At 45.3% G+C, this 14905-nt stretch overlaps 1 protein-coding gene across 2 annotated transcripts in view; it reads left to right on the plus strand.

Annotated features, from left to right (window-relative positions):
- Positions 1–14905, plus strand: part of CPQ (carboxypeptidase Q) — a 168757-nt gene that overhangs the window by 17115 nt on the left and 136737 nt on the right. For both annotated transcript variants that reach the window (XM_035318298.1, XM_035318299.1), the window contains one exon: positions 6908–7364. In XM_035318298.1, the coding sequence (XP_035174189.1) occupies positions 6938–7364 (427 nt within the window). In that variant the 5' untranslated portion in view covers positions 6908–6937. The remainder of the gene's footprint in view (positions 1–6907; positions 7365–14905) is intronic.

Consider the following 14905-nt stretch of genomic DNA (forward strand, 5'->3'; position numbering starts at 1 on the left):
GGCAGCCTGTGCCAGGGCCTCACCACCTTCATAATTTCTGTTCCTTTAGAAAAACAGCTCTTCACTCTGAAGAATCATTCCCTGCCTCCATCTCAAGTTTAGGAGACACCTGACTAGTTGAGGAGAATAGCTTAATATTATATTGCTCAAGCTACTTAACTTGGTACGCTAGAATCAGAGGGGCTGTGTGCCAGTGGGGTCCTTTGGTCAGATTCACAAGGTGCTGAGTGTAAGGAGACGCACCTGAAGTGCTTTCACACAAACGCACGCAGTATGAGGAATAAAATAGATGAGCTAGAAGTCCTGGCCCAGTCCCGCAACTACGACATCATCGGCATAAGCGAAACCTGGTGGGATGAGTCCTGTGACTGGGGTGTTGCGATAGATGGTTACAGGCTCTTCAGGAGGGACAGGCAGGGTAGGCGAGGTGGTGGGGTGGCGATGTATGTGAAGCAGGGGCTGGACTGTGTGGAACTTCAGGTTGGCGATGGCAAAGTTGAGAGCCTCTGGGTAAGGATCAAGGGACGAACGAATAAAGGGGATGTAGTTGTGGGAGTCTATTACAGACCGCCTGGCCAGGATGATAGCGCCGATAAATTATTCTTTACAGAACTAAGAGAGGCCTCGAGATTAACTCCCCTTGTCCTTATGGGGGACTTCAACTTGCCGGACGTTAACTGGGAGTGCCACACGGCTGACACGAGCAAGTCCAGGAGGTTCATGAAGCACCTAGATGATAACTTCTTGGTACAGGTGCTAACGGAGCCAACTAGGAAAGGTGCCCTCCTAGACCTGTTGCTAGAAAACAGAGAGGGTCTGGTGGGAGATGTGGTGATTGGTGGCCGCCTCGGTCATAGCGACCATGAAGTGGTTGAGTTCAACATTTATGGTGACAGAAGGAAAAGCGCCACCAAAACCTCATCCCTAGATATGGGGAAAGCGGACTTCAGGCTGCTCAGGGAACTAGTCAGCAAGGTCCCCTGGGAAACTGCTCTTGAAGGCCTCGATGTCCACCAGTGCTGGTCACTCTTTAAGCGATGCCTCCTAGAAGCACAAGATAAGGCAATTCCAAAATATCGCAAGTCAGGCAGGCGGGGCAGGAAGCCGGCGTGGCTGACCAGGAACATTCTAATGGAGATTAGGCGGAAACAGAGAGTGTTTCTCTACTGGAAGGAGGGCCAGGCGTCATGGAAAGAATACAGGGATGCTGTTCGTGTTTGTAGGGAGAAAGTTCGAGTGGCCAAAGCACAGCTAGAGTTGAAGCTGGCTGTGTCTGTGAGAGAAAATAAAAAGGGTTTTTTTAGATATGTAAATGGAAAAAGGAGAACTAAAGAAAACATAGGGCCGCTCCTTGATAGGGAAGGTCTCCTCACAGACGATGACGTAGGCAAAGCAGAGACGCTTAACGCCTTCTTTGCCTCTGTCTTCAATGCCGATGATGGGCTTCGGGACCCAGGGTGCCCTGAGCTGGAGGACCGGGACGGTGGGGATGACAAACTCCCAACTGACCCTGAACGTGTGCGGGATTTGCTACTCCACCTGGATCCCTACAAGTCCATGGGTCCGGATGGGATTCATCCCCGGGTGCTGAAAGAGCTGGCGGATGTCATCGCGGAACCTCTATCAATTATTTTTCAACGATCCTGGGAATTTGGAGAGGTCCCGGTAGACTGGAAGCTGGCAAATGTTGTGCCAATTTTCAAGAAGGGTCAGAAAGAAGACCCTAGCAATTACAGGCCTGTCAGTCTCACGTCAGTGCCTGGTAAAATCATGGAGAAGTTGGTTCTCGGACTTATTGAGGCGCACCTGGGGGACAAAGCAGTCATTGGTCCCAGCCAGCATGGGTTTGTGAAGGGTAGGTCCTGCCTAACTAACCTGATTTCCTTTTATGATAAGATCACCCGTATGGTGGACCAAGGGAAACCAGCTGATGTGATTTTTTTGGACTTCAGCAAGGCTTTTGACACGGTTTCCCATACGATCCTACTGGACAAAATGTCCACCATACAGCTAAATAAAAACATCATACAATGGGTGAGCAATTGGCTAACGGGCAGGGCCCAAAGGGTTATGGTAAATGGAGCTGCGTCAGGCTGGCGGGCGGTCACCAGTGGGGTCCCTCAAGGCTCCATTTTAGGGCCGGTACTTTTCAATATTTTTATAAATGATCTGGATGTAGGAATAGAGGGTATTTTGAGCAAGTTTGCTGATGACACCAAACTTGGAGGAGTTGTGGACTCAAATGAGGGCGTAAAGGCCTTGCAGAGGGATCTGGACAGGTTGGAGAGCTGGGCGATCACCAACCGCATGAAGTTCAATAAGAGCAAGTGCCGGGTCCTGCACCTGGGACGGGGAAACCCTGGCTGCATGTACAGACTGGGCGATGAGACGCTGGAGAGCAGCCTAGAAGAGAGGGATCTGGGGGTTGTGGTAGACAGCAAGTTGAATATGAGCCAGCAGTGTGCCCTGGCAGCCAGGAGGGCCAACCGTGTCCTGGGGTGCATCAAGCACGGCATCGCTAGTAGGTCAAGGGAGGTGATTGTCCCGCTCTACTCTGCGCTGGTGCGGCCTCACCTCGAGTACTGTGTGCAGTTCTGGGCACCACAGTATAAAAAGGACATGAAACTGTTGGAGAGTGTCCAGAGGAGGGCTACGAAGATGGTGAAAGGCCTGGAGGGGAAGACGTACGAGGAACGGCTGAGGTCACTGGGCCTGTTCAGCCTGGAGAAGAGGAGGCTGAGGGGAGACCTCATCGCAGTCTACAACTTCCTCGTAAGGGGTTGTCAAGAGGCAGGAGACCTTTTCTCCATTAACACCAGTGACAGGACCCGCGGGAACGGGGTTAAGCTGAGGCAGGGGAAATTTAGGCTGGACGTCAGGAGGGGGTTCTTCACAGAGAGGGTGGTTGCACACTGGAACAGGCTCCCCAGGGAAGTGGTCACTGCACCGAGCCTGTCTGAATTTAAGAAGAGATTGGACTGTGCACTTAGTCACATGGTCTGAACTTTTGGGTAGACCTGTGCGGTGTCAAGAGTTGGACTTGATGATCCTTAAGGGTCCCTTCCAACTCAGGATATTCTATGATTCTATGATTCTATGATAACTTGCCTGACGTAACTTATTTAACTTGCTCTTTGTGAAAAGGCCCATAAAGGCTTCTGAAAGGCTGGCAGTTTGTGCTGATTATCACATGAACTAGGCCTGGTGGCTCCAAAAGTCTTGTGTACATTTTTATTTTATTATTATTTCTTTGTTTGTTTCCCATGATTTCCTGGATTCTGATGAACCTGAATTTCCATGATTTTGATGAATCCTGGAAATGTGATTTAATCTTTTTATTCTTTCTGTGTTTTAATTCTACAGAATTCTTATTGTACCAGCCGGCCTTTGAGATAGTGTCTTATGAGTGCATGCTTGGTGGGTCTGCCCCGTTTCTTGGGAGCTGATCAGAGCTCTCAGAAAGGTCTTGTGGGTGGCCTCTTCTGTTTCCATTGATGAAGCTGTGCTTCCAAGTGCACTAAGACACGCAGCATGGGCAATACACCCAAGGAATTGGCGATCTGTGAGCAGGTGCAGGGCTATCGTCCTGTCAGGATCATGGAGATGTGGTGAGCTAGCTCATGTGCCTGGAATGCTGCGGTGGATGGATATCAACTCTTTGGGTTTGTCAGATGAGATGGCCTCCAGGGGTCCCTTCCAATGTCACCATCCCGTCATTCTATGATTCTTTCCTCACTTTCAAGAAGTTACGCTCTAAAGTTACAAGTGGTTTCTTATAGCGACACGATGTGGTGGTTTTACCGTGCTAGGCAGTTGAACACCACAACCGCTCTCTCACTCCCCCTCCTCAGATGAGGAGGGGAAGAAGTAAAGGAAAGAACAACTCACGGGTTGAGATAAGGATGATTTAATTAAAGAGGGAAAATATATATATATATATATATATATATATAATTAAGGAAATATTATTATTAATTAAACAATTCAACTAAAGGGAAAAAAAGGGAAAGGGGAAGAGAAAGGGGGAAAGGGAATAACTAAACAAAACAAGTAAAGGCGATGTGGAAGTGCAGAGGAAAGAAATTACTCTCTACTTCCCACAAATGAGCGATGCTTGACCACGTCCTTGAAGCAGGGCCTCAACGCACGTAGCCGGTGTTTGGGAGGAGGACAGACGTTTTCGCAATGAGAGCCCACCCCTCCCCTCTTCTTCCTTTTTCCACCTTTTATTGCTGAGTGTGACATCACATGGTATGGAATATCCCTTTGGTTGGTTCAGGTCAGCTGCCCTGCTGATGTTTCTTTCTCACTTTTTTGCCCACCCCCTAGAGGGTTAGAGAGCGTCCTGATGCTGTGCCAGCACTGCTCAGCAGCAGACACAACACTGGTGTGATACCAGTTCTGTCCTAGCTACAAGTGCAGAGCGCAGCACTGTATGGGCTGCTGCAGGGAAATTAACATCCCAGCCAGACCCAGTACACACGAAGAGACTAGTACCAACGAGACTCTTCACCTCAGTTGGTAATTCAGCCATTCCTGGCATGCTCTGTCACTGTTAAGGTGAAGCTTCTTTTGAAAGACAAGGTGAGTACAAAAATGAGAAAAATCAGAAGTGGCAACTGGACAAACTACCAAACTTACATCTGCATTTCCTAGATTCTTGTTTATCTCATAAGTTTTCTGGAAAGGGGAAGACAAAGGAGTAGCTCCTTAAAGTGACACCGAGACAAAGATTTCTGGGTGGAAATACAAATACACTGAAGCTAAGGGAGGACAGGGGAGGAAATGGGACATGACATATATTAGCTGCGATGTCAGAATTCATTGTATGTTGAGATCATTTCATTGTTTCAAAGGCTTCTTTTTATTCATTTGTTTATAGCAAACGCTGGAAAATGGTCCAGAATAAACTTCTTGAGAAACTGAGTTCAGCTATTCGTGTTTCGTTGTAACACCCGTAGACAGAGGGGTAGTTTCTTAGCTTAGATTGTTCAGTGCAGAGCTTGCAGAAGCTCCGAACACAATTGTGGTGTGCTCTCCCTGGGGTACGAAACTGGTGTGCTCATTTCTGCTCTCTCAAGAATCGGCTTGGCTGCTGGCTTGCTCTGTGGCTTTTGTGGGAGCCGAGTCAAGAATATCGTGCCATCAGTGTTCTGTGGTGGTCGAACGAGACAAACACTCCGCTCCTTTCTGACATTTTGATTTACAAAGATCTTTGTGAAATCTGCCTGCTCTGTGAAATGGCTGGGAATGGATGCTCTCAGTTAAAGCTCCCGTGGTGTGGAATGCTCTGAAAGTAAAGAACAGTTTTCTTTGTGCAACGCATGGGAATCTCATAGGTGGGTATAATATGTGCGGATACATGGATATATGCTTACACACTCACAGCCTTCACCCTGCTTTGGTACTGGATGCCTGTAACATCATGAACCAAAACTGCAAGTTGAGTATATTATCATAATGCCTCAGGTCAGTGTTTATAAAACGAAGGGTGTAACTCTCCAGAAATACTAACTAAATACAAATAGGAAAGAAGGATACCTTGGAAATCTAACACTGAAAGGTTTTAGCAGTACTTCTGCTGTACGTGTCTGCTTTATCTGTATTTTATCCACATTAAGCCAACTCAAGAGTCCTTGGCTATTGGCAGAAAAATTGTTTCGAAATAAAGTATCATTTGTAGAGTAGAGGTTAACATTATAGCCTTTAGTGTTACTATATTTCAGGGGCAGATTTCATTCTTTTTGAAAAATACTACTGTGTTCATGAAAATGGCAACAGTGCTGAATCCAAATCTCTGCCTACTAGTAGCTGTCACTTCCTTAAAAAATAGTCACTATTTTTAAAGTTTCTTAGTAGCTGCAGGTATAGGACTGATTGATATAAGGGCCTTATTTCTTAGGGTTTGGTTTTAGGTGTTTAGTGTTGAAGACTAATATTTAACGTGCAGATTTCAGCCTGATGTAAATTCAAAGGAAAATGAGACAATTGCATTTCCTTTTGTGTATATCAGTAAAGACCTTTATAGTTTGGGTTTAGGAGGTCATGTTGTAAAATAGCTTTGCATCTACTCCAGCTGATCCAGAGGCTTCTTTGTCAGTTCAGTTACCACGGATGAAGTGCAGATAAACTTTCCTTTTTTCACAGGATTGAAACTTTTTAAAAAAATCTTAAAAACGAGGACTTTTAATGATAAAATGGATACACTATAAAGTTAACAAAGCTTACTTTTGGCATTCAACCACGGAATCAATGCCTCTGGCACTGCACCTCTCTGCAGTGCTGCTGGCATCAGTCCTGAAGAGATACACCAGATAATACGAAATTTTGTTTCTTTCATAATTATTTCTGCACTGGAGAAATGAATACTTTCTTCAGGGGGAGCACTGGGCCTAAATTCCTTCGACATCTTTCTAGAACAAGAGAAAGTGCTTTCCTGATCGTGAAGATAGAGATTAAGAAGGAGTTTTATTCATGAATGATGTAAGAAATGTTTGTGTCCAGATGTTTTGTGCGAAGGCATCCAGTTCAGCACTTCTGGCCAATCCTGCTGCTAGCAGAAGGGGCTCACAAGGCTCCTGTTGGATGGAAGCAGCACTGGGTTTTTATTCGGTGGAGGGTATGATTATTTAAAGAGATGCTGCATTCCACAGGCATTTCTGAAGACCACAACAAAGGTTGTGTCCAGTTGTCTTAAGTATCTTTTTCATTTGCTTTCAATAATTGTGTCCTCTATTTGATTCTACTTTTCTGCCAGTTCTGATCAAAGCGTTTTCATGATAAACTGATTTCATTTTGCTTTGTCTGCCAGTCCAAATAACATGAAAAGAATATTGCTGATAACTGTGTTGGTTTTATTTTTTGGTGTGTGTGTGTTTTTTAATATTCTTTTTCTCTCTTCCAGCAGGCCATCTGTGGAAAAGAAAAGAGGGAAAAAATGAAATACCTATCCTTAATATTTTTCATGAGTTTATTACCACAATATGCTGGCAAGTCTCTGAGCGGAGATGGCAGCCACCCAAAAACATTTGAAGATATTAAAAATGAGATAGCTGGCTATTCTGATATTGCTAAAGCTATTATTGATCTCGCCATTCACGGAAAAGCTCAGAACAGATCCTATGAAAGGTTAGCGGTTTTTGCTGATACTGTAGGACCTAGACTCAGCGGTTCGAAAAATCTAGATGCAGCCATCAAGTATATGTTCAGTGCCCTGCAGAAAGACGGGCTGGAAAATGTGCACCTGGAGCCTGTGACAGTGCCTCACTGGGAAAGAGGAGAAGAGTTTGCCATGATGCTGGAACCCAGGAATCACAGCATCGCTATTCTGGGACTTGGGAGCAGTGTTGCAACTCCTCCAGAAGGTGATATTTCTTTTTGGAATTAAGCATCACTTGTTTTTTAACACCGAACTGTATCATGCCCCTAACAAACTGAAGTTTTCTTCCAGCTATAATTTCTTCCAGCTTGTCTGTAAGACAAGGCAAAGTTTTTCCAGGACTTTTATGTCTGACATGGTTGTGAATGATGCAGTTTGGTGGAGTTCAGTTTGGCTGAACTGTAAAATTCCGGTTGATTCCTGAACCCTCATTAAATCTATAACCTTTGCTTTAATGCTGCTGAACCTTGCTCACAAACACTCTGCTCCTCTGCTGAGGAGGGTGGGCAGTTTGTTTTGTGATCTGGGCTTCTCTGGCCCTTTTTCTTGGCCAGAGAAAGTCCCTCTCTCCATGGGGTGCTGAGCTGACGAGTGATTTCTGCTCTTCTTGCCATGCTCTGCCCTGCCAAGCTCAGCGCTCAGCTCTGGCAGCAAACAAGACAGCAGGAAGAGGAGGGGAATCTCATGCTGAGCTTGGGAAGTGCTAGCCCCTTGCTAAGTGTGGCGATCGGTATCTGTTTGTCCTTTCCTTCCCCCCACCTCCTCCCTCTTATTTCCACTCACTGTCGTATGGAGACATCTTTGGCACCTGCCGCAGAAAGGTGTGCTGCCTTTTAGTAGATCATACATGACGTGTCACAATGACCTTTAGGGCTCAGCAAAACTCAGGTATTTTGAGCCCCAAAATCTCATCTTCCTTGCTAACGAACCAATTTGTAAGATTCTCTTTTTGTGCATATCAGTGGGGGGCCTGCTCAGGGTTGCTGCATAGAGGCTGGATGGCAGCCTTCTTCTGGGACTGCTCTGCATAAATAACTATAGCCTTATTCCTAGATGGCTTCAGAAGCAGTCATATTCCTTTATGAGAAAATAAATGTAGTTTAGGACATAGAAGGTAACATCATGCTCATATTTTGTTAGAAGTGGTAAATGTTTCTGATAGTGAGCTTTCTGTCTGAGATGAAACAAATCGTATATCAGCTGTTTGGTTTAGAAAAAATGCATAGCCCTTCAAAATACAACAAATTCTAATATATTTAGACTAAACCTTGCTGGCTCTGAGAAGCTGCTCCTTTAAGTTTTGTCAGAGGTACTTCTGCGTGTTGAGGTAAATGTGCCTAAAATGCAAACCAACTAAAACATTGAACAGTATCTGCTTACCCCACGATATGTCGAAGGCTTAGTGCTTTGGCAGGAGAGTATTTACAGCAAAGGTTAAATCCACAGCTTATTTTGTATCCATTTCACTCCTATTCTAAGCTTTCTAAAACAGAAGCTAAAATTAAAATGGGGTTCTGGTGTTGTGCAAGTGGTACTGAACCTGCAAAGAGAACCTGCCATTAAATCGTGGTGAACGTCTTTGCATCCTGCAGACTCTGTGCTGCTGCTCTTCCTCAGCTGCGTGGTCGTTTGCACTTGCCTCCTCTTACTCCTCGGTTTGCCGTGTAGAGAGATGCCAAATTTACATGCTAAAAAATGCTCTCAGTGGCTAACCTTGTCCTTCGTTTTTGTCTGTGATCTTATATTGATGACTGAGATCGACCATGGCTCTGAAGAGGCGTGTGCAGATGTGAGAGAACTGCACGGTGGTAAGCTCCCTGATGAAGAGCAGGCAGCTTCTCATACCTGGTAGAATCATCTTGCCTGAATTACTTCTCTTTTACTTACCATCTACCCTTCTGTTTGTGGCTGGTGAGATTTCTTCTGGGCTCATCTTGCTCTGCCCGAGCTGTGACAGGTTTTGGTGCAGGAGGAGGGCACGCAAGGTTGCCAGTCCCCAGTGAGCTCTTGGCTCTCACTCCTCCTGCCGAGCCGGATGGAAAGGCCTGGGCAGAGACCTGGGAGGTGTGCTGCTCAGAAGGCCCCTTCGGCTCACGCTCATCCCAGACACAGAATAAAATCCTTGTGCTTTGACTTTTTAAAATGGCCTCTTCATCGCTTCTGAGGAATTTATTCCCAGGTCCGTTCCTTCCGCTCTAACCAGTGATTGTCACTCTGCCCTGTTCTTGACAAAAAGGGCTGCTGTAAATTGCATTTGAAATATTTGAACCATTTCCCTCAGTCAGGGAATATCATCAGTTCTGATTTCTCTTTGTTTTAGCCAAGAAGTTGTGGGAATGTGAGTCATCCTGTAATCAAAATAATGCAACTTGATACAAGATGTTTAACGCTGACTGTCCTGGCTTTGCACTGCTGTTGCTGCACAGAATCCGATTGCGGAGATCCACTGCTGCTGTGCTGAGCTGTGCCAGAGGGATGCTGTAAAGGCCGAGGGTTAGCTGTTAGATCTGGCCATTAGTGCCTGGGCTCTGCCCAGGGGAGCAGACACCATCAGAGCTGCACCCAGAGCGGGCTCTACAGGTAATCCCGAAGGTGTTTGTTACTAGCTTGGTGGTTGTTGTGCTTTTTTAACCACGTTACTCCAACTGGGATGTGTTTCAGACCCCTCAGTTTACAAAGCACTGTCTGTGGAGCCTTCACAGATGCCTTCTGTGACACTACTGATCCCTGCTGGCACCCAGAGGACAGCACTGGCCAGACTTTCTGTCCTTCAGGGTCTGGGGATGGGGTTAAAGCAAAGCAAGGGACCCAGTGGTTGGCACAGGAGACCATTTCTTGCTTTCTCAACCTCTCAGCCATGTTCTGAATTCCTCCCTTCCCATTATGTGCCACCGGTCTTGAGAGCCGATGAGCTAAGATAGTAGGAAACATTGGCAGATGTTTTAAAAGCTGCTTCTCCCTGGTTGTGATGAGTGCTTCATGCTGGATTCTGTGGCCCCACTGTGCCTGCAGAGCTCTGAGTGGAGCTCTGCTCCTACAGCTAGCAGTCTGAAGAGCTCTTTATTAAAATGGCAGTAGCGTAACAGTGGTTAGAAACCTGGCTTTGGATGCTGGAAATTCAGGGTTTATTTTATTTTCTATGGAAATTCAAGCCCATCTTTCCTAAGAGTGACCCAATGGCCAGAGCACACGCTAGGTCTGCTCACTTTCCATTTTGGCATACGTTGTGAGCATGTGGAAAAAAATCCATGATAGTTTGGGGAGAAACAGGAAGCCCTTAATAGTAGCAGTATTTTAGGATCCTAAGGCAGTGTTGACTCTGGGATACACAGAGTGTCTCTCTTCCTTCAGGTTTTTTATCTAACTCATCCCTGTGAGGTTGAAAACCTTATGGGATGTGGACAAAGCTTCGCCAGTTTCTTGGATTTGCCCACTTTGGCCCAGATACGAGTTTGGCACGCATCTGTTTGGCTGGCTCAACGTTGGAACGGTTCTGATGATGTGCAGGAGGCTTTTTGGTACCTTGTGAACTTGTGGATATAATCCACACTTCCCTATTGTCTTCTTTGGGACTGGGTGACATGCCAGGATGACAAGTTTCCAGATTTGGTCTGATTTCCAGAGCAAAAAGGGCAGGACAGAAAAGATAAGAATTTTTATTTAAGAGGAAAAACCATATTCCCTTTTAGTGTATCCCAGGATTTGAAGGTGTTGGGTCAAAGAGAAAGCTTTCTCTTTGTTTGATCTCATTACAAGGAGGGAGTAACTTTCATGGCTGCCTCAGTGACAGGGAGAAGAGAAACGTGAAGTGCAGAGTGACCTGGATTTGCAGAATCAGAGATTGAAAATGGTCACCGCCTCGAAGAAATGGATTCCTAGGTAACAAACAGGATTAAATGTTAGAAAGTGCTCAGTTTAGGGAGCTGAGAAACTAGAGGTTTACCATATTTAGTCAAAGTCCTTGTGTCATTTCCAATGTTTCAACACTGGCAAAGCATACAGATATATATAGAGAGGCTGTGTTGATTTCTGGTAGTTCTGATTATATCCCCCAAATTCTGAGGAAAACAGATATAATTGTTGCTTTGAGTATCCCATAATTGAGGAAAACTAGTAGTTCAGCAGATGTTTGACCATAAAGTATCAAAGAATTCATATTTTTTGCATGTGTTTTAAAATGCACATTATTTTTCCTGATGGATGTCTGCCTCTGACATTTCATTTCAAAGAAATACTGACAAGGAGTATAAACCCCAGAGTGCAGCCTGCCCTAAGCACCTCCCCTAGAAAGGAACATCCTTCTATGTACTGTTTGTTGCAGTGAAACTGAAGTAACACGAATATAAAAATGATGTATTGGCAGACTTTTTCCTAGTTTATTTGTTAGAGTCGTGGGGTTTTTTTGTTTAACTATCAACAACATTTGGCCCAGTCTTGCTCTTACAGAAGGTGGTGGGAGTTCTGCCACTTACATAATAAGAATATAATTCCATCCTGTTACTTATGAAATAGGGATGGCAATGTGTCAGGAAGCTGTTGAAAGAGCGTGGTGTTGCCGTAGGCTTCACAGTCTTTTTAAGCCAGGGATGCTGCTGAAAGAAGTGGTCCAGCCCCAGTCCTGTCTGATGTATTTTTCCCTAGTGCCGACCCTCCTTTTCTGTTTCTCAGTGGTGATGTGGATTAGGGAATCCAGCTGAATTAACAAAAGGCCAACAAAAAAAAGTTAGTATGTAACAGAGGAATTAACCTTGTGATGCCAACATCTTAGGTGACCACTGACCTACTGGGAGAGGACATTCTTCTGGAGGAAGGGTAGAATCGTAGACTGATTTAGGTTGGAAAAGACCTCTAAGATCATCAAGTCCAACCATTAACCTAGCATGGTACCCACTTTGATGAGGGCTTCAGTGCCTACAAGCACAGGGTGGAAAGAGTCATAAAGAGGAGAGAACAGTGCAAGGCAAAGCTCTCCTTCCATGTTCAGTGGATCCCTGTTTTTCTGTGCGTAGGATTGACATTTCATTTTGAGACCATGAACCTAAATATTGGATGCCTGGATTGTTTATTATTATTATTATTATTACTTAGAGCAATGCTATTTCCAGAATGATAATTACACTGCTATTTTTCTTGGAATGTAAAAGATCATGTCCATTAAAGACCTTAGACGCTGTGGTGTTCGGTGGCCTGGCATCTGGGCTGAAAGCTATTCCAGAGGCATTTTAGGGAGTGGGAGTACTCTGTGGTTTTGAGGTGAGCATGCTGTCTGGGAAGGATGTGGCTTCCAGTCCCTGCTCTAATGAATATTCAAATGAACCATATAGACCAGCAGCAGCAGAAAATTGGATTTTTAGGTCTTGGCCCTTTGCAGTGTTGCTGAATTTAGGGTGATTATCTCCAAGCTGGGAAGCCCAGGCTGAAGCTTCTGCCTCACACTAATGGTGTATGATTTTCCGAGTGCACGGGGAAACACACACACAGCGGGGTGCTGCCACCTTCCCTCCCATGTGTTTCCTGTGCATTTGGAAAATCCTACACCAGTAGTGTGAGGCATCCAGGAACAGGATCCAGACTCCCCACAGGTTGTGTGGCAAGCCCATGTCCCTTTCAGGGCTGCTCCTGGGAGTAGCAGATGCTGCAGTGCTACCGTACAGCCCTCCCTGCATCTACTGCCCTGCTCGGCTGGCTTCCACGGTGTCGTGCTGGGGGTCGGATCCAGCGCCCTGGCTGCTTGGATTTACTGCCGCACAGTAAGCTACATGTTATTGAAACCAAACTCCTGTAATGAGATCCAGTACTTGCTGGAAATTGTAACTCATATTTGTCAAAAATGTAACTATTATGTAGTGTTTATTTTTCTCTGTGTTCTTCTTAAAGAACTGAGTAGTATATTTAGTCTCTGTGCCGTGCATCAGAGCTGCATAGCCTCATATCCTTTTGGATAACTCTCCTATGTAATTTTAGTTTCATGAAGTAATTCTCTTTGCTGTTCCACAGAGTAGGTGAGGTCACATTTTCCAATAGTATATTCAGATTTTACAAAATCTTTCTTCCTGATAAAAGCCCTCCTCTTCATTTCACAGTTTCCCTTAAAATGTTTGCTCTTCATATTATAATTGTTTTCAACACATTGATACGTGTTGATAGAGCAAAGATGTTCCTAGATGCTAAGAGTATCTTAATTTTTCAGTAGATGCTAACAGTTTTTGAGGGAGGAGAAAATGTGATGACACGAATCTTTCATTTGCATCACCTTGACACCAAACCTTTGGTTGATGAGTTCACTGTGAACACAGAATTTGGGTTAGTTTTTCTGAAAATCTTGCTGTGTGGGACTTTTGGAGAAAGCAGAACTAATTCCTGGAGAAAGCTGAAAAGCAGCATGCCTTTAAGAATGCATAAAAAAATGACAGTTGTTCCGTCACCTCACCAGGGGTGGAGATGAGGCTGACCGGTCTATAGTTACCCAGATCCTCTTTCTTGCCCTTTTTGAAGACCGGAGTGATATTTGCTTTCCTCCAGTCCTCAGGCACCTCTCCCAATGCCCACGACTTATCAAAGATGATGGAGAGTGGTCTAGCAATGACTTCTGCCAGCTCCCTCAGCACCCGCGGATGCATCCCATCAAGACCCATGGACCTGTGGATGTCCAGCTTGGCGAATTGGCCCTTAACACAGCCCTCATCAACTAAGGCAAACTCCTCCTTTATTCTGACTTCATCTGGGGCCTCAGGGGTATGGAGCTCCTCAGGAGAGCCTCTGGCATTATAGCCATAGACAAAGAAGGGCACCCACCTCATTCATTAGTGGGCCTACATTGCCTCTAGTGTTAGTTTTATCCGCAATGTATTTGAAGAAGCCCTTCCTGTTGTCCCTGACCCCTCTTGTAAGGTTTAATTCTAAGGAGGCCTTAGCTTTCCTAGTTGCCTCCCTACATCCTCTGACAACAGCCTTATATTCCTCCCAGGTGGCCAGCCCCTCCTTCCATGATCTGTAGACTCCTCTTCCACTTGAGTTTGCCTGGCAATTCCGTTTCACCATGCAGGTCTCCTGGCTCTCTTTCCTGACTTCATGTCTGTTGGGATGCTCTGCTCTTGAGCTCGGAAGAAGCAGTCCTTGAATGCCAACCAGCTATCTTGGGCCCCTTGTCTTTCAAGTACCTTGTCCCATGAGATTTCCCCTAGCAAATGCTTGAAAAGGCCAAAGTTGGCCCTACTGAAGTCCAGGGTTGCAATTCTTCTCAGTTGCCTGCTTGTTCCCACCATTAACACTTTTTCTGTACCTTAATTCTCAGAAACGGCATGGTGCAATGCACTGTTTAATGCGAGAAACGAGAGGAAAGCCACAGTACTGCCTGGATTCTTCATCTCCCTGGCCCAACCCAACAGCATCCATACTGTCTGACGTGGCGAGAACAACTAAACAGGCTTCAGCTTCATACAGTCAGCCAAGCCATGCTCCTAATTCTGTCCTCTAGGCTTCGGGCCCTTTACTTTGCTAATTCACCAAATGTTATTAATCTCTTGGACAGTGCAAGTTGTAATCTCTGTATCTTGCCTAAGTAAACAGGCAGTTCAGCTCCTTCCTTAAATGGATTTTCTGGACACTTCTGTTCAATAGCACGCAGCCAAGCTCTGGAACAGGTACTGATAAGAGTAAGGAAGGAATAGAACAGCGTTGGACATGGGAAGCAGAGCCATGAGGCACTGAATTGATGGGAGATGCTAGGAGAAGAGTTTGGCTAGT

Source organism: Oxyura jamaicensis, chromosome 2 (genome assembly GCF_011077185.1).
Source record: "Oxyura jamaicensis isolate SHBP4307 breed ruddy duck chromosome 2, BPBGC_Ojam_1.0, whole genome shotgun sequence".
Taxonomy (NCBI): Eukaryota; Metazoa; Chordata; class Aves; order Anseriformes; family Anatidae; genus Oxyura; species Oxyura jamaicensis.